Source organism: Elephantulus edwardii, unplaced genomic scaffold (assembly GCF_000299155.1).
Source record: "Elephantulus edwardii isolate Elephantulus edwardi_28Jun2011 unplaced genomic scaffold, EleEdw1.0 scaffold00080, whole genome shotgun sequence".
Classification (NCBI taxonomy): Eukaryota; Metazoa; Chordata; class Mammalia; order Macroscelidea; family Macroscelididae; genus Elephantulus; species Elephantulus edwardii.
In genome coordinates this window covers 3,193,296-3,213,379 of record NW_006399830.1, presented here as the reverse complement: position 1 = coordinate 3,213,379, position 20,084 = coordinate 3,193,296, and the positions used below count along the sequence as shown (strand labels likewise).

The window sequence follows — 20,084 nt, the reverse complement described above, 5'->3', positions numbered from 1 at the left end:
GAACAGTGTCTCTCATCTTAGAGCAAAGGGCACTCTTGGGAAGCGCCAGAACCAGGGGGTGACCCCACATGGTCATCCGGGAGGGCAGGGGTTGGTTAGGGGGTACCTGCAGTCAGACAGGAGCTCTGGAGGTGCTGAGGTTAAGAAACCCAACTGCTCACTCAAAGACTGCTGGTTCAAACTCACTGGCTGCCCCATGGAAGGAAGCCGTGGCCTTCTGTTCCCACAAAGATGCTAAAGAAACTCTACAAAGCAATTCTACCCTGTCTTACATGGTTTCCAACTCTACATTAATGGCTTTCTAGGCATGAAGAGCCCTGGTAGTCCAGTGGATTAAGTGTTGGGATGATAAATGAAAGGTCATTGGTTCAAACCCAACCAGTTACTTCAAAAGACAAGGAAAGGCAGAACTGCGTCCACAAAGATTTAAGCTGGGAAACCCTGTGTGGCCTCTACTGTCCTAAGGCATCCCAGTGAGGAGTACTGTAGCAGGGGCTGCAGTTTTGGGGTCTTGCAGCTGTAAAACCTTTTGTGGAGGATCTCGGAGGAGGCAGTAGGAGACAAGGGCCCTTTCCATGTCCCCAGGGGGTTTCACAGGAGCCAGGAGATACTGACGTCTGCCCATTTCTTGTGGTTGTGCACTGCTCTCTGGTCCAGGGACAAACCAAGTCCAGAAGATGAGACCAAAAGATTTTCCATTGCAGATGGATAAGGACAGATGCTAGTAATTGTGTTTCCTAGTTATCAATCCCAATTTCCGCAAAGATACACTTGTTGATGTTGCAGACACGTCTATGTCTGAATATTCCAATGCTTTAACCACAGCAACACGGAGTTCTATGCAAGACACGGCTATTACTCTCTCCTGGGAGGGTTATCCAGACACACAAACGCGGCGAGTTTGTATCTGTTTACCTACCGAAACTCAGTGGGCCTGTCTCTGGATCTGCGGAAACCCCGTGGGCTTGTATCTGCCCATCTAAGGAAACCCAGTGCAGCTGAGTCTGTTCTGACTCAACGGGGTTCCCAGGGCTGTAAACCTTCACGGGAGGAGACTGTTTATCTTTGTCCTGTAGAGCAACTGGTAGCTTCAAATGCTGGTTATGCGTGGTGTTTACCCTGCTTCTCCATCTCGAGTGTGGCTCCTGGGATCGTGGAAGCCAGCAAGCCGCGGCTCTGTGGGCCAGGTGCCAGGATGGAGGGGGGCTGAAGAACCCAAGACTGCAGGCAGGTCACTGCTCGCTCAAGTCCCAAGAACTGGCAATCCGATGATAATGAACCAAACGTGAGATCCAGAATGGGGAGAAAGGCAGTTTACCAGAACAGTCATATTTGTTAGACGCAGTCACACCTCTGAAGATTGTCTTTCCACTGATTGGCTGGTCCTAGCATTAGAGACACGAATGCGTCACACCAGGTCTCGTCCTGGGAAGAGTAGCCATAGGTGCCAGCCAGCGAGACGCCAGCTGAGCTGACCAGCGGGTAGGGAGGTGTGCTTCTGACCCAAGGTAGTGCCTCTCTGGTGGCTGAAGCCACCAGCGGGTCCAGGGGTGAAAAGGGGGCAGGCTCTTCCCTGAAACCCCGCTGGAGGTTCAGCTATAAATCAGTTCAGACTCAATAGCAGAGAGAGAAGGGGGGGAGGAGCATGGGCAAGAGAGAGTTGTGCTGGTGCAGTCACCAGAGGTCACGTCTCCCTGAGGGTTCGAATCCAGACGTGGCTTTGAGGGAGGACGGTGGACGGTCTCCCTCCTCGTGTGTGATCCACGGTCTTAGAAACCCGGTGGAGGGTGCGCTGGGAGTCAGCTATGAACCACTGGCAGTGAGGGAACTGTGTGTTAAACACAAAACACTTCCAGTAACTAAAGCATCTACACCATAATCTGTAGTAACGATAACAATGCTTTGATTTCTAACATAAATTTGTGTCCTTTTTTGTTACAAAGCACGCCTCAAAATTTCAATATAATAGGATATATGGTGATTGATTCGTAACTGCAGGTGGTACGTAAGTCTGATCTTCATAATCTGGGGACTGCCTGCAATTTGAAATATTTGATAGGAAAAGCATTTTATTTGATTCCATGATATTTGGTTTGGAATGCATTTACATAATCACAAGGGGAGAAATCAGAACTACATTTGTCAAATAAATCAAGGGAAGAGCTGTTAACCTAAAGAAACATCGTGTCCTTAAAGTATAATTGAAAGGGGCTAAATGATCTGAATTCCGGTGAATGGCAAAACAGACATTTCTCTCTGCTGGAGGAGAAGCAGTGAAGAACCTTCTGGCACAGGTAACTGTTCCTTGTGCAAACACCGTCTTGTCAGTGGTGACAGCACAATTTGGAGAGGTTCTCGTGAAACGTCCTGATGGAATCAGAACGGAGCCATTTCAAACGTAAGACCAGGCATTTAAAAAGGAAGGTTCCTGGATGCAAGCTCAAGCGTTTCCATACAATCCCTGAAAAGCCTTTTCTTTCTGTCTCTTCTGAGATATTTTACATTAATTCAGTATTTACCTGTTTTCCTGGCATCTTCCAAAGGTGACTGGAGACTGTGCTGGGTTGTAGCTCCCTTCTCCCCAGCACAGCAGTTCTTTTAATTGCAGTTATTATAATTTCTCAAGTGTTCTCGTATTAACCAAGCGGAGGTCCCTTCAGGCAGCACCTGAGTCCCTCTGACAAACACTCAGTTGTCTTCGTTGTCTCTGTTTTCCTGAATGCCATGATGTTCCAGGGTCATCTTGTACTTTACTTCTTCCAGAACTGCTATTGTCTGTTTATCCCTTTTCTATTAATTTTAGAGGTTGATACAAAGCTTAGTGCAACTGAATCCAGTGGTGGGACTGATCCTGACACACTGGACGTAGGACAGGGCAGAACTGCCATGAAGGCTTCCCAAAGCTCTGATCTCCACAGAAGCTGGCCAAGGAATGCACCTCATGGGGCAGGTGGTGGGTTTCAACTACCAACCTTAAAGTTCACAGTTGAGCACATAACCATATGCACTGGGGCTTCTAGTCAATGTTTTTGGGTGGATTCTTATGTCTAGCATGAATTTTTTAAATTGAGAGTTGAGTAAACATTTACAAAGTGTGTTTGTTTTTAATTCAATCATTCACATTTCTTTTGTTTGTTTTAGTAACATCCACACCTATATTGTATTTTGCCTTTCAGCCACTTTACTCTGTTAACAATTAATATCTACTGTTCTCTCCCTGGTCACCATCCAGTAATGATTCTTTCTGTATGTGGCCTTTTGTTGTTGTTGTTATGTGCCATTGAGTCAACTCCCACTCATAGTGACCCTATGCTCAACAGCTCTTCATCCTGCTCTATCCTGAGCCAGTCTCAATGGTCTCCAACACAACTAACCTCATTACCCGGTACTGTGTCCATCTCATCTGGGGTCTTCCTCTCCTTGGCTGTCCATTTATCCTCTCAAGCATGATGTCCTTCTCCAAGGACTGGTCCCTCCTGGCGCTTCCAAATCCTTGCTTCCCAGGAACAAACTTAGTTTCACCCTTTCCAGGACAAACTTTTTAGTTCTCTTGGAAGTCCATGGTACAATACTTTTCTCCAGCACCACAACTCAAAGTCATTGATTGTTCTGTCATCCTTAGTTATTGTCCAGCTCTCTGATGCATAGCAAGTCATGGCCTGGATCAGGAGCACCTTAGTCTCCAGACTGACATCACCGCTCTTCAGTATTCTGCATAGGTCCCTGATGGATTTCTCAATGCAACTCATCTTCTGATTTCCTGACTGCTGGTGCCAATAGTGTTGATTATGGAGCCGAGCAAGCGGAAACTGTTAACAATATCAATCTCTTCTCCAGCTATCACGGTGCAGCCAATTGTCCCAGTGGTGAGAATCTTTGTTTTTTTTGAGGATGAGCTTTTAATTCCTATTGAAGGCTGCTGTCCTTGGCCTTCTGCAGTAAACTCTTCAAATCCTCCTTAGTTTCAGCAAGCAGGGTTGTGTCCTCTGCATATTGCAGGCTGTGGATGCGTCTTCCTCAAATCCTGATGCCACATTCCTAATAGAGTCCAGCCTCCTGAATGATCTGTTCCATATATAGATTGAAAACGTATGAAGACAAGACATCTCTCTGCCTCACTCTTCCTGATTTTGAACCATGCACTGCTTCCTTGCTCTCTTCTGACAACCGATTCCTGGTACAAGCATAGGTTTTGCAGGAGAACATTCAGGTGTTCTGGGATTCCCATTCTTCTCAATATTAGCCACAATTTGTTTAGCTATTTATAAAAGAGGTCTTACAAAATATTTGCCCCTTCATGATAGATTTATCTTACCTACATATTATCCACCAAAGTCCTTCACATTATGCAGCATTTCATGAGATCTTTATCACTTGCTAGTGCTGCGTAGTACTCCATTGTGTGAATGTTCCATGGTTTCCTCGACCATTTGTCCAGTGATGGGAACTTGAGTTGTTTTCACCTCTTTGCTATTCTAAATAACTGTGCAGTCAATACAAACATGCACACACTTGTTTGTGTCACGTCCTTTATTTCTTTAGGAGATTTACCAAAGAGGGAGACTGCTGGAGCCAGTATCATTTCCATTTTCAACTTAAGGAAATGCCAAACTGCTTTGTTTGGTGGTTATACCATTTCCCACTCCTGCATGAGAGTTCCCAGGCTCTCAATGCCACTGGGTTGGTTTTTACTCCTATGCCCTTTTAAAAGGAAACTCCTTTCTCCCTCAGATTTCAAAACAAAATCATCATACTCCACATTCAAATTTAGAGTTTCAACTTTACTGAAAAATCTCAGTTCTGAGCGACACATTTACTTTCCGCCCAGTGCTCACAAAACTGTCTCACAGAGATGGAACTCTCAAAGCCACTGCTCTGCTATCAGGGCCCCTTCTTTAGGGACCAGGCTGTGGCAGTTCTTTCCTTCCATAAAGCCTATCCCCGGGGGGCAGGGAGGCCTGCTTTAGAGAAGCCTGGGATCATTTCTCCCCATGTGGTTTCAACTCAGTGATGGTCTGTTGTGCTCATTTGTTTCAACTTGCCTTCAGTTCTTGAGAAAATTACTTTGTGAGAAAAGTGTCACACACATACAGTTACAGGTTTCCAAAGTCAGTGCACCAAAAGGGGCTACAAAAAGGGGAGTCTCGGCTCCATCTTCAGACCTTGGCATGAATTTACCTGACACACTGGGCTGCCAGCCTGAAGGTTCAAAGTTTGAATCTACCAGGTGCTCCGGGAGCGAAAGCTGGGCGGTCTCCTCCCGGGAAGGGCTGCAGCTTCGGAAGCCCAGTGCAGGGCAGGATGTGTTGGAATTGACTTGATGGCAGTGGTTTTGTTGCTGTTGTTGAGATGCAAGTCTGGAATCCCTACTGTGTGTGGAAAGTTGCCTTTTCTGTTAGCCCACCTTGTGTGAGGGCTCATACGTGAGGTGGTTGGATTCTGGAAGGTGGGCTCCTCTTGTCTAGGCTGAGGGTTGGGTGTGACCCTCTTGTCATAAACTGAAGAGCAGTCATATAATTCCATGGAGGTGTGGCCCGTCCACCCTGCCAGCTTCCTGCTTCTAGATCTCCGGGATCTGAATCCACTGATGGTCCTCAAGTCCGTTCCTCCCAGCTCCTGCCCCACCTGTACAACGGCACGTGCTTCCTCCTCCTCCAGCACAGCGGCCATGTTAGTCTGCGTTTGCATGCTTTCCCGGTCGGGACCGTCTCTTCCCACCTTCACTTGAAGCTGATCTGTGACGATGCGGTGACACGGATGCCTGGTATCTGATACCACCTTTCCTCTACGAGTCTGCATACCCAAGGGCTGCACTTCTACCTCCCCACCCATGATGTCCATCCCCAGTGGACGGTCTCTCCTGAAAGCTGGACAAAAGTACGTGTCTGTACGTAACAGTTCCTAAGGAATGTTCTTGCAAGACGGATTTGCCCACTCTTCAGGCAGTTCATGACAGTCGGAGCTCTCTGTCAGCACCGGAATTCAATACTTCTTCAGTCCCCCTTCCCCCTTGTCCACCTTTCACGTGTGTACGAGCTGACTGAGACACCAGGACTTGGGCCACGTCCACCTTCACCCTCAGTGACAGTGTGCTCTTTCTTTAGCACGTTGGAGGCATCTTACGGCAGTTTCACTTGGTGCAGTATGGACTTGGCGTGCTCAATGCATAGGGAAACCAGAGGTCATGCCATCACTTCCTCTTCCGGGCCTCTGCTTGCTTCCTGCTGCCTGTGTGGCTAAGCCCCGCTCTGCGGCTGGAGAGGGAAGAGGAGACGGCACGCAGCCTCCCTGGTGGTGGTAGAGGGAGCATCGCAAGAGCTTCACGTTTAACAAATGAAGAGCACAGACGCTGGGGCTCAGGTTCACGTGGAGTTTATCAAGTTGTGGAAATCTGCATCCATTCCTACTTTATTATTCATTTTCACTATGGAGGGGTATTGCATATCGGTGAATGTCAAGTCTGCATCTGCAGATAAATCCCATTTGGACATGATCTATTGTTTCTTAATGTGCAGCTGGAGTTTGTTTGATAATTTGCAGCATTTCCACATCAATATTCATAAAGGGGAGTAAGTAGGTAACTTTCCTCTTTAACGCAATCTTTATATTTGGATTTGCTTGTTTGTTTGAGGTTTTTTTTTTGCATGTGCATGGAATAAAATATGATACATTTTTATACACCTTTCCCAAGCCTTTGTGGACAAGGTTCAGTCTCTATTACCAGGGCTCAGGGTTGGGCACGTGTCTCCAACCCTCACATGCTTATTATGCTGTTTTTATGCTCTACACTTTCACTTGCTCCATATACATATATACATAGATACATATATATGTGTGTGTGCGCGTGTGTGTGTGTGTATATATTTTCTTAATTCTATAGTCTATGTGGAGCTCTGGGGCTTTACTGGTAGGGGAGTGTGCTTCCAACCCAAAGGCGTGTGGTCTGAATCCACAAGCAAAAGATGGGCAATCTCCTAGCGTGTGATTTACAGCCTCTGAAAACCCACCAGAGGGTCAGCTGCGAGTTGGAGCTACCACAGCACAGCCCACGACCACCGCCACAATGGTGGCCCGGGTGGAGTTGTGCTGCCAAATCAAACCCACCAGCTGCTCCACGGGAGACAGACGGACAACCTCCTGTGAGATGAACGGCCTCTGAAGACCTGCTGGAGGCTCCCCTACGGGCCCGTCCTCACTCAACAGCACAACAGTCACTTCACTGTGTTTTATCAATACATGCTGACAGGCCAGGCACTTTTCTTTGTGTCTCCCAGGACTTCTGCTCTGAGGAAGTTGTGCTGTGTTTGTAGGTAACTGTTGACTGGAATCTCCAGTAAATTGTAGCCTATCGTGCTAGATTTCACTTTGCTAGCAAATTTTGAAAATACTTTTACAGATGACCAAGCTTAATACATTTATTGAAGGACCTCTGGTTTCAGCTCTTTCATGTTGTATTCATATGTACATTGTTTGTTGTTGTTGTTATGTGCCGTCGAGTCGTTTCCGACTCATAGCGAACCTATGCACAACAGCCCTAAACCCTGCTCTATCCTGCGCCAACCGCACCGCCTCTGACACACCCATCCCGATTACCCCAGTCACCGAATCAATCCATCTCATAGAGGGTCTTCCACTCCTGCGTTGTCCCTCAACCCTCCCAAGCATGATGTCCCACTTCAAGGACCCGTCCCTCCTGGCAACATGTCCAAAGTATGTCAGACGAAGCCCCAGAATCTTTGCCTCCAAGGAGTAGCTCGGTTTAATCCTCTCCAAGATGAATCTGTTTGTTTTCCTGGCAGTCCATGGTACATTCAGTACCCTTCTCCAGCACCACAGCTCAAAAGCATCCACTCTCCTTCTGTCCTCCCTAGTCATTGTCCAACTCTCTGATGCATAACAAGTGATTGCAAATACCATGGCCTGTATCAGGCGCACCTTAGTCTCCAGAGAGACACTGTTGCTCCTGAGTACCTTTATTACAATTATACGCATGGATAACATACGTGGTATGCAAACATATCTGTTATACAACAGATGAATTTGGAACACAGCTGCCTGGCTGAATGACTGAAAGAGATCCATATTTGTTCTCTTTTCCATGAAAGAGGACCCAACAGAATGTGAAAATTATGACCAATATCATTAATATAACATGTACGAAAAAGACTACTGAAGATCATAAAAACTGGCTAGACCAACACATGGTCGGAGAATTTCCAGCAGTTCACGTGGGTGTGGAAGAGGTCGTGACACCAGAGAGATCATTGCTGCTGTCAGATGGACCCTGGCCAAAAGCAGAGAATGCCATAAAAATGTCTATTTGTGTTCTATTGACTGTGCAAAAGCATCTGGCTGGTGGATCATAACAGACTAAGGCTAACACTGAGAAGAATGGGGATCCCAGGACACTTAGGGATTCTCACACAAATCCAACACCTGGACCAAGAAGCTATCGTCCAAACAGAGGAAGGGGGCGCTGCATAATTTAAAATTGCGAAAAGTGTGTCAAGGTTGTATCCTTTACCTCCATCCCTAGTCAAGCTGCATGCTGAACAAATAATTCATCAGGCTGGACTCTATGAGGAGGAATGTGGCATTAGGATAGGAGAAAGACTCATTAACAACCTGCACCATGCAGATGATACAATCTTGCTTGCTGAAGAATGAAGAGGACTTGAGATGGCTGTTGCAGAAGATCAACGACTACAGCCTTCACTAGGATCCTTCCACTGGGCTAAAAGGCAACATCAGGATAAATGGAGAAAGGACTGAAGTTGCCAAGGCTTTCACCTTGGTTGGGTCAACATTGAGCGCCCTTGGTACCAGCAGTCAGGAGATGGGTGAGTGTGCTGTCAGGGATGTCAGTTTGCAGACTAAGGTGCCCCTGATTCAGACTACGGTCTCCTCAGGCACTTGCTGTACATCTGAGAGCTGGACAGATAAGAAAGACAAAAGAAGAATTGATGCCTTTGAGCTATGGTATTGGAGAGGAGCACTGAACATCCCATGGGCTGCCAAAAGCACAGACAGATATGTTTTAGAAAAGGTGCAGCCAGAGTGCTCCTTAGAGGCAAGGACGGAGAAGCTCTGTCTCTTAGACTTTGGGAATGGTGGTAGGCGGGGCTATTCCTTGGAAAGGAACATCAGGCTTGGAGAGGTGAAGTGTCAGTGAAAGAGAGGAAGACCCCAATCACACGGATTGACATGGTGACTGCAGCAATGGGTTCAAATATGTCAGAAATATGAAGATGGCACAGGCTAGGACAGGGTTCAGATCTATTGTTCATAGGATTGCCGTGAATTGTACTCAACGGCACCTAATAACAACAATGCAAGTACATGCTTTCTATAATTATATACGCTGTGTAATCAATCATACGTGTTATATAATGATTTATGCTGAGGCATATGCCGGACAGAGTTGCGCTACTAAGTCAGAGGTCAGACCTTTCTGGTGGTTTGAACCCATCTGGGGCTCCAGGATAGAAATAACAGACAATTTCCTTGTGCAATAGCCTTGGAAACCTGCTGGAGATTCAGATCTGAGCGGGTTCCTACTTAGTGACAATGAATGATACAATTATATGTTGTTGTTGCGGTTGTATACCGTCGAGCCAGAACTGACCTATAGTTGGCGGGTTTTCAGAGGCAGCTAACTGTACAGGAGACTGCCCATCTTTCCTCCCCAATTATCTGTTATGTGATTTCATATACATGTTATATAAAATATACACATGGGACATAACTCTATGTTGCTCTTAAATGCCATCAAATCAGTTCCAGCTCACAGCCACTCTGAACAGCAGCCTGAAAGCTGGCCCTCCGTCGCCAGCCTCACCGCCCCCTCCATGCTCACACGCTCCAATCCCACCGCTGCAGTGGATCCCATGCCAGTGAGGAGTTCCTTTCCAGAGGGTTCTACAATTCCAGTGGATGCCAGCTCGAACAACGTCTCCTAGCTGTGCTCCACTCCTGTGCGGTGTCTTAGGCACTGCTGGGAGAATATGGAACCTTCTTCCGCTCCATAGGTGCTGCTTCAGGTCTGAAAAACCTTGACAATGGAGAAACAAGTGTTTTGTGCAATTTCATTTATGCCATGTTGGGAATTTCCCAGAGGAAACAAGAACGGCGTTTGCAAGCGGAGCTCTCATTTAGAATCCTTGCCCTGGGAAAGCCCTCGACGCCCAGGACAAGAGCGAGGAGCTTCCCTGACGTCTCAGAAGTGGGGATGGTGCTTCTGGGCCAGTTCCACCTCTTCCCAAAGATGAAATATTCCCTTTTCATTAGAAGGCAATGTTGTGAAATGAGAATAAATCATCATTGCACAAAAATACCTGTTACAAGAAGAAAAATGATCAAGAACCACAACAGGGAACGAAAAAATGGTAACAGTGCCCTAAATGATGATTTATAGCGCAATTTTTCTTTGGGACCTTTGTAGGGAAATCAGCACCTACACCCTCATGGACATGCTGAAGGGATGGATTGTAGCTTGCTAATCGGATTGGTTTCTTTGAGGACAACACCATAATCCATTGCATTTTTGCCCCCAACAGGGTGTACGATTCCACACTCTTGTTCGCCTTAAGTACTCCACATATCATTCATGGTTGACGGGTGCTGGTGGTGCTGTGCTGAAGGCATTCAGTTGCTCCTTGAAAGGTTATCTGTCACTTGAGGGAAGTGAGGTGAGGTCTTCTGTGAAGGTGACAGCCCTTTCCACACCCCCCCCTCCCCGGGCAGCTCCACCCTGTCCTGTGAGGGTCCCAGTGAGCGAGATGGTAGTGAGTTTTTCATAATTTTTTTTTTTACAAAAATTGCATCAGCCTTGAACGTGACTCACTGCTCACTTTGTGTAGGTGCTGGGCTTTGTCTCTGAACTAAATGATCGGGAAGCTGCTGAAGCAGACGGTGCAGTGAGCAAGCCGCATCTCATTACACAGGCCTCTACTTACGCAGATCTTACCTACGTGTGTGACTTTCTCCCTCTTAAAACAAGAGAATATTGTTTTAGAAGGTGCGGTGAACGAAATTCTCAAATGAATTCACGTTTCCCGTCCACTGCGGGCCGTCCTAACAGAGATGAAGAGTGGTTCTGAGCATGCCGGAGCAGAGGGCCCGAGACGGGACGAAGCCAGCCTGCCCACGCATCCTCGACAAGCTCACTTGGCTGGACCTGCGTCACAGCCTCACACACAGCGTGGGCTCTTAGTCAATGTGGCATATTCTAAAATGCCTTAAACAGAAAAGGTCACGAAGGCACCAGTAATAAAATCTATTAGACGGGAGGGGCTGATAAGTTAACAGGGGTGGCAGATGGAGGGGGTGAGAAGTCAGAGTAGTTGGAAAGTTTCTGTTAACAGATGCCTGCGTGACCAGGGCTTAGTCCACCATGGACAGGACTGGAGCAGGTAGAGGCTGGTGGGAGGCCGAGACGCGGGCCCTTCGCCAACTTTCACGCCTAGGACTGAACACGGGCTGTGGTTAAACTGCCGGCCAAGAGCAGACAGGCCTGGAAGGTGAACCGGGGAGATGGAGCTTCTTAAAACCACCAAGCCCACAAGATGGAAGGAGGCACTTTCCGGGGAGAAAGCACAGAGGGAGGAAGGGCTGGAAAGAAGGTGAGTGGCCACGGGAAACACAGGCGTGAAGTGGGGTGTAACAGCACTGATGCTTGGGCACCCCCACCAGCGTCCTGAGTCAGAACAGAGAACAAGTCCTGTGCGCATCCCCACCCCGCCCCCAGCACCACAAGCATCGTGTCACCACTCGCTCTCATCAGTGGTCAGAGCCACCCCATGGCCCCGAGCCCCCCAGCCCCTTCTCAGGGGAGCCAAACCCAAAGAAGCTCCTCACCATCAGGCCAAGCCTTGTCCCCATCCTGGACCACAAGCAGGCCCTGGTCTGCAGTCCGGAGGGACCCAGGGCTGCAGGCCACAGACTGCGCCCTCCACTTGGCTGAGCGTTTCCTGCCCCATCCTGGTCTCCTGATAGATGGCAAAATTAGGTTTATGTACGTTCCGATAATTCTGCAAATTGAGCTGACAAATTATTAATTTCTCAAGCTATCCATTTCCCCTCTACTTCACAGGCATCTTAATGATTCCCTTTTCATCTCTAAGAACCTAATCAGGGCTCCAGGCAATCTCCATCATCAGTACTAATAGCTGTGGGACCCCACGGGGTGAAGAGGGCCATCCCCAACTCACTGCCCCCAGGGTGGCCCACACGCCTGCTGAGTGGAGGGCCTGGAGGAGGGGGACCTGGCCACCCACACGCCTGCTGAGTGGAGGGCCTGCTGGTGGCTCTCAAGGGCCCTGGTGGCCGTCCGAGCTGCAGAGGGGAGTTTGCAGTTTTAGCTACAGTGCTTGTTCCCAGTCCACACATACCAAATTCAAGAACTCTAACTCATGGTCACCAAGCCAGACCCCACCCCAGGCTGAGCCTCCACTGAGCTTCCAAGGCTGTGAATCACCCAGGAGGAGACCGTCCACCGTTTTTCCCAAAAGCCCGAGGTAGACGTGAACTGCTGTGGGTGAGCAGGGCCAGCTACAGACGATGCAGAGGTAGCAAAGGGTGTTTCCAAACCAGCACGGGGCATGGGGTGTGAGGTTAGTAAGAGTCCACACGGCGCATGTGCTCTTCATGAGCCTGCCGCTCCCCGGGGCTGCTGGAGCAGACAGAGAAAACGCAGACAGCAGCATTAAGGCCCCCTGAGCTGGACAGTGCCAGGGCCTCAACCTCTGCCCACCTTCTGCATTCTCTCCCGTCCTCCACCTGACACCCAGAGCACTGATTCTCAGGACAGACACAAATGTCACCATCTTACAAATGACAACACTGAGAGCTAAGTACATTTCTGGAAGTCCAGTCAGTGGTAAAATGACGAGAAGGCCAGGCTGTAGTGAGAGACCACGGTGGATGCCACAGAGCTTTGTCTCACTTACTGACCCCCCCTAAGCGGCCAGGGCCATGCTGTCACCTTTCTTCTTTCTAACACCTTTCCTTCTCATCAGGGTGGTCTCTCCTGACTCCAACCTGAGTCCTGGTTCCATGTGGCCCTGCACACACCCTCTTTAATGAAGGCCCCAGGTCCCCTCCGCCCTTACCTGGGCTGGGAACATGGTTCAAGGACAGAATAAACAGTCCTGTTCTCACCCTGCTCCGCTGTGCTGTGGGCTGTGGTGGGCAGGATGTTAATAACAACCACCTGTGGGCAAATGTCACACATGCACCTTGACACAAGAGGGGACCCTGGGACTGAGCCCAAGCCAGGGGCTGGCTGAGTCCCTCCTTACCCCGGGGGGTGGGGCGCAGTCAGGGACAGCACGTGGCCATACCCATGGGTGGAGCCCCGTCACCAGGCCAACAATCTCCACCCCGACATGTGCCCCTCACTCAAGGAGTCAGATGGGAAGGTGCTTCCTGAGAAGTCCTTCCCCGTAGCCAAGGGATGGGGTCAGGTCAGGGCCCAAGTGCCGGGAGCTTAGGGTGAGCCTTCCAGGGGGCTGAAAAGCACATCCTGGAGCTACATAGTAAAACCTGTGAGAGCCAGAATGCGTGTCAGGTGGAAACCTGTCAGAGAGGGAGAAGTCGTGGATGTCCTAACAGTGAGAGCAGGGCCAGCAGTGGACCCTGTCACAGGCAGGAAATGGGCAGGACCCAGAATGCCAGGCCACCGAGCTGAGTGCCAGCTGTCACAGGCTTCATGGAACCCCACAACTACAACAACTCCCTATGAACACCCAAAGCCAAGCCCAGTGTCGTCTAGCTGGTCCTGACTCCCTGTGACCCCATAGGCCAAGCCAAGCTGCCCACAGGGCTGTGGAGGCTGTATGTCTCCATAAAAGCGGGCCCCATGGTAGAACTAGTCCGGTCACCAGCGATGTACACTGACGACTGGACTATCAGGCTCCCTCGGCACACTGGGAGTGGGGAGACCCACCCCTCTGCACCCACGCCCTGCTGTGCGTGTCCAGGTGCTGCCCTCGGCCCTCGCCTGCATCTCCCACGGCCCGCTGCTTCCTCCCGCACAGAACACACACCAGGTCACTCAGGACTCTCACACCAATGGATGCCCAGTGGGTCCGGGTGATGAGCCTGGCTGAAACCAAAGGCCGGGGGTTCAAACCCACTAGTGGCTCCACAGAAGAAAGGTGAGACAGTCTGTTTCTGTAAAGATTTACAGTCCTGGGGGTCCTGGGGGCAGTTCCTTGCTCTCCCGTCCTGTGAGGTCACCATGAGTCAGGACAGTGCGGCTTTGAAGGAATGTCAGTTGGACAAACTTGAGAGCTTCCACGACTCTTCATTCAGCAAAATGCAACAAAACCAAGCAGGCCCAGCCAGGCAGCGGGGAGCCGGGCAGGTGGTGGGAAGGGTGCTGTTACAGAGGGGCCTGTATTCAGGGCAGGGAAGGAGATGGGGCGAGCTTTGGCATGGGAAGCCACTGCTCTGTAAACTCACCAAACCAACAGAAATAGAGGAGGGAGGAAGAAGGAGGAGGAGGAGGAGGGAGAGGGAGGAGGAGGTAAAGAAGGGGAAGGAGCAAGAAGATGAGAGAGGGGGTGGAGAGGGAAGAGGGAGGAAGAAGAGGAGGAAGAGGAAGGCGGAAAGGGAGGTAGAGGAAGGGGCGGGCAGGGGAGGAGTGTTATCAGTCACCGTGTTTGCGGAGCTCTCGCTATTTTACTAAATGCACTAGCGCACGTCCACGGCCTGCCTGCGGCCATTCTCGTTCTCACTGGGGGCTCACAAACCCCCACGACCAGCGCCCTGCATTCAAATATTCCGCAGCTGCTGGGCAGCGACCTGCACCTCATTTATCCAGGAGGATTTATGGACTGTGGGATGACACCGGGCAGCCAATCAATAAGGGGTGATAATAACAGCATGTAATATCAAGGAACATTAGGTCTCAGGCACGGTTTGAGGAGAGAAGTGGGCAGTTAGAAACCTTATCGTTTGAGAAAGGTCAAGGACTGCTGGCCATCAAAAGGGCTAAACAAATAAAACCACACCTGCGAGCTGGGCGGGCAGTGTCGGGGGAGGGATCAGCCCCAGGCCAGCACCTGGAGTCTCGAGTGGATCTCTCTCCTTCCATCGACAGCAAGCAGCAGAAACGCAGTTTTGTAAGGGACCAGCATGGTCTTTTCAGGCACCGCACACACGCATACAAGCCGGACAATGAGGACGGCTCCTACCCGACCACTCGTAGGCAGCAACTCCGAGCGACTCAGAGCTGACCCTCCGGGGGCTTTTCAGAGGCTGCTGATGACGCAGGAGGAGACAGCTCAACTTCCTCCCAAGGAACATTGGGCGAATTTGAACCTCCAGCCTTTGTGCTGACAGTGCACCTCCCTCCGCACTTGGCCTCTAGTGCTCCATGGGCAGTGGGGAGGAAGAGCGGTAAAGGGCCGACGCCTTTCAGTCGTGGTGTTGGTGAAGAATGCTGACTAGGCCGTGGACGCCAGAACAGGCCCGAGAGTCCAGCCAGAGCGAGGCTGAGAAGCAAGGCCAGTGTTCGGTGACACGCCTTCTCACACCTGCACACGGTAAGTCCCTGGAGAAGGACGTCATGCGTGGGGAAGGAGGGTTGGGGAGGAGGAAGACCTTCAGTGACAGGGACGGGCACAGTGGTCACAGGGCTCCCACAGTGCTGGGAGGACGGGACAGGACCGGGCAGGGGTCACCGTGAGCTGACTCCATGGCACGTGACAGTGAGGGCACTGGACACACCCAGCTCTTCCCTGCCCGAGACCCAGTTCCTCCGAGCACAGCAGAGGGGAAGACAACCTCAGGGTCAGTTGGGGCACCGGTTAAGATCCACTGGGTTCCTGGCATTCCGCCTGGTTAAAGCATTTATTTTTTAACAGGGATGGGAACAGTGATTAAACAACCTGTTTGTGTTAAGTCGTATAAAAGAGACTAAATGCACCACAACAAGATAAAGGTAAACAATCCAATTGAAAAATGGGCACAGGATATGAACAGACACTTCACCAAAGACGACATTCAGATGGCCAACAAGCACATGAAGAAACGTTCAAAATCCCTAGCTCCAAAAGAGAGATACAAATTAAAACAACTATGAGATATCATCTCACCCCAGTAAGACTAGCAAAATTTAACAGAACAGCAAGCAACAAATGCTGGCGATGTTGTGGAGAGCCTGGAACCCTTATTCACTGTTGGTGGGAGTGTAAAATGGTGCAACCACTGTGGAAGGCAGTATGGCGCTTTCTCAAAAAGCTGCAAATAGAAATACCACTTGACCCAGCAATTCCACTATTGGGAATATACCCCAAAGAGATCATAACTGACATCCAAGCAGATATATGCACACCCATGTTTAGTGCGGCTTTGTTCATGATAGCAAGGAGTTGGAAACAACCTAAGTGCCCATCAACAAATGAACAGATAGAGAAGCTGTGGCATATTCACACAATGGAATACTATGCTGCATTGAAAAACAAGGAACTTATGCAATATTACTCAAAATGAGTGACCCTGGAGGACATTATGCTGAGTGAAGTATTTCAGTCACAAAGAGACGAAAACTGCAAAGTGCCACCGTTGTAAAACAGGACTGACACTGGGGTTAGGGGGAGACTGAGAAAGAGGGGACAAATAATGTCTACTGCATTGAAACAAATCAGGGAGAAAACTGTTTAAAAGGGATATGTGATTAGGTATTATTGTCATGACAGGAGTCCAGAACGAAGGCTGCATAGTGAAGTGGACCTGGGGGAGGGATTGTAAAACAATGGGGGACCTTTTCTCTTACTTTTCAAAGAGAAGAGTGTATTGGGGGGAAGGGTGGGCAGGGAGAAAAGTGCAACAATGAATAAATGGGAACCCAAAGTTTCTGTAAATTTTCATTAAAATTCATAAAAAATTATAAAAAGGGTAAATTCTATCACCAGTAATGCTATCACAATACGAGAAACACATCGTTAGGGTAATTTTCTGAGGAAGATGGTCACAGTGTCTGGCACGAGCCCGGAGCCAGCTCTCCTGCAGAGCAGACCAGCCCCCATGTGGAAAAGCCTCAGCCAGCGAGCTGCCCGGCAGGAGCACTGGTGTGGGTGCTTTACACCCCCTTCCCTCTCCTCTAAGTCCAGCAACCAGACTCGCACCCAGAGTGTGGCTTCTGTCCACAGTGAGTGCGGACAGAGAACTGGCCCGGCTAACACTGTGAGGCGTTGTCAGAGCAGACGGCCTCCACGTTCTCCTGCAGACAGGGCCGTGGGTTTGAATTGCCAACACTTAGGTTAGGAGCCAAGCCATGAACATTGTGCTGCCAGGACTCCTGTCCTCAGAAACCAGAACAAAAGTTAGACATGAAACTCGATTATTGCATCAAATATGTGATGAACTCCTCCATGCTCCCTGGAGGACTGGACGCTCCACTACTTCTGACCTGTGTTTGAGATTGTTCTGTGGTCCTGATTCCCAGGATTCTGAGGCAGCAGCCCCCAGCACCCACACTGCAGCACCCCAATAGCATCCATCCTGCAGCCTCAATCCCCAGCATCTACAGCAGCCACTCCAAGTCCTCACTGTAGCCCCGACACCCAGGGATCCCCACGGGCTGCAGTGAGGACCATGTGCTCACCTCCCTGCAGCGTGTACTCGGTCACGGCCCTGCTGAACACACCCAGGCCAGCCCCGTTGTACGCAGCCACCTGGATCTCGTACTGCGTCCAGATGATGAGGTTCTTCACCAGGCAGTAGTTCACCTCCGGGCTGCTGATATTCCGCTGCTGGTGCTCCCCCGGCAGCCCGGCCAGGCGGTACCTGAGGCAGAAGAGGTGCGTGAGGGGCAGGACCTTGGGAGAGCCTAGGACAGGAACCCCCAGCGGGCATGTGGCTTCAGGGACGTGGGGACACCCAGGGACCCCACGCTTCAGAGCAGAGCTGCTCCAGGGGGCTCTGCAGCCTTATTCTTGACCCAATTCCTCTCATGGAATCAAACCACCAACCTTCAGATAGCAGCTGAGTGCTCAGCCCACCCCGTGACCAGGGCACAGGAGGCCCTCGTGGTGGATGTTACTCTCTGCAGTGATGGCGAGGGGCTGCAGCTCTTTCCTCCTTTAACCTGCTACCGTGGGGTGGCTGTATGTTTACAAGCAGCCGGCAGTGCCCCAGGATGTGGCCACAGGGACATGGGGCCGGCAGGGGCTGCTGCTCCGTGACGGGGACCCCCGTGCCCGGTGGGATGCTTGACCACCACAGCTGCTTCCTCTCCCCCAACTCTGACACCTTCTGCACGGAGTCCTCTCAAGTACCCGGGCCCAGCACGGGCGCTAATCGACTCCTGCACAAGCCGAGCCTTGGCCGCTGGGCACTGGGAGGGCCGCATCACGAGGGACGTAGTGGCAGCTATAGCTAAGGCCTGTCGAGAGCTGAAGTGCGGCGTGGAGCTGCCCGTGGCCTTTCTGGGATCTTTACAGAAATACGTGGTCAGACCTTCCCCTTCAAAGTCCCTGGGCAGGTTCAAACTATCAACCTTTCTGTTAACAGCTGAGTGCTTAACTGGTGCCCCACCAGAGCCCCTGAGAGTGGCACCGGGTATAAGATACAGGGCAGATGTTCCCAGTGAGACTGCCATCACCAGGCCGCAGGAAAGGACATGGCACTGAACACTAAGCGGGCAGCTGGGGAAAGGAGCTGCTGGCCCCGTGCCTCCCAGGGTCCCGGCGAGCGCCCAGCGCATGGGGCATGGAAGCCCCGCACCAGCATTGAGCCACTTCCTGCCCACAGTGACCACCATCAGGTTCCTGAGGCAGCAAACCTCCCTAGAAGGACATGCCCACCTCCTGTGGGGCAGCCGGTGTATGGCGACAACCAGCCTTGCATTTAGCAGCACAGCACGCGACACGCCGTCAGAGCTCCCTGTGAAGGTTCACAGTGAGGCTGCCCACCGATCTGCAGGGCCCAGCATTCCTTGTCCCCCAGAGATGGCGAGGCCACCCCCCACAGGTGAGCAAGTCGGCAGGGAGCCTGTGTGCGCCTCGCATGACGCAGGTCGTGCCCACGTTCCCTGCTTCAGCGCACCTGGCCTTCGGGTGGCAGCCAGGGCCCCTTCCCAGTGTGGCCTGCACAGAGCACGGCCCGTAAGAAGAGCTCACTCCTGGGCGCCTGACAACATCTGCTCCCGGAAAAGCACGGGCAGCGGCATCAGAAGACAGGAAGTTCAGGCCCAGCACAGCCGCATGTGGCAGCCAGGTTCTCAAGTTCAGAGTGTCTTGGTTTCCACCCGGTGAACACTCACAGACGCAGCACTCGAAGCCCGTAAATGCTGAACGGCACTGGGGAATGTGCTGCAAAAGACCGCTTCAAAGTGCAAAAGGCCAACAGGTCACCTCGATGACCCAGGTGTGCCCGGCCCAGGTCATAGCATTCCCAGGGCTTCACGGACAGGAGACACTTGGACAATGGACAGGATGATCGAAAAAGAGCGAGGCCTCAGGCCCGCGGTGGTGGCGAGGAAGAATGACCACCCATGGCCTGCCAGGAGAGCACATCTGGGGAAACACAGCTGCTCTAAGATTTCTGCAAGAGACCTTGGTGGTTGTGCACCCCAGTCTGCAGGGGGGTGCGTGTCCGCCCAGGCCACCGTGCAGCACAAAGAGCAGGTCTCACATCTGGGAGTGCACCGTGCGTCCTTCAGGAGTGGGCGGGTGGCCCACCACATGCGCACAGGTAGACAGGTCTGTCATGTGGGGAGCACGTGGGTTGTCATGTGTGGGGAGCAGGCAGGTGGCCTGTGTGTGGGGAGAGGCAGGTGACCCGCCATGTGAGGGGAGGCAGGTGACCCGTCGTGTGAGGGGAGGCAGGTGACCCGTCATGTGGGGGGAGGCAGGTGACCCGTTGTGTGGGGGGAGGCGGGTGGCCCGTCGTGTGGGGGGAGGCAGGTGACCCGCCATGTGAGGGGAGGCAGGTGGCCCGTCGTGTCGGGGGAGGCGGGTGACCCGTCGTGTGTGGGGAGGCAGGTGACCCGTCGTGTGGGGAGAGGCAGGTGACCCGTCGTGTGTGAAGAGGCAGGTGACCCGTCGTGTCGGGGGAGGCAGATGGCCCGTCGTGTG

General features: G+C 51.3%; 1 protein-coding gene across 1 annotated transcript in view; it reads right to left on the bottom strand.

The window, feature by feature from the left end:
• SDK1 (sidekick cell adhesion molecule 1) overlaps window positions 1–20,084 on the bottom strand; it is a 613,965-nt gene that overhangs the window by 145,660 nt on the left and 448,221 nt on the right. The window contains exon 17 of the mRNA XM_006889744.1: window positions 17,612–17,793. Coding sequence (XP_006889806.1) covers window positions 17,612–17,793 — 182 coding nt within the window. The remainder of the gene's footprint in view (window positions 1–17,611; window positions 17,794–20,084) is intronic.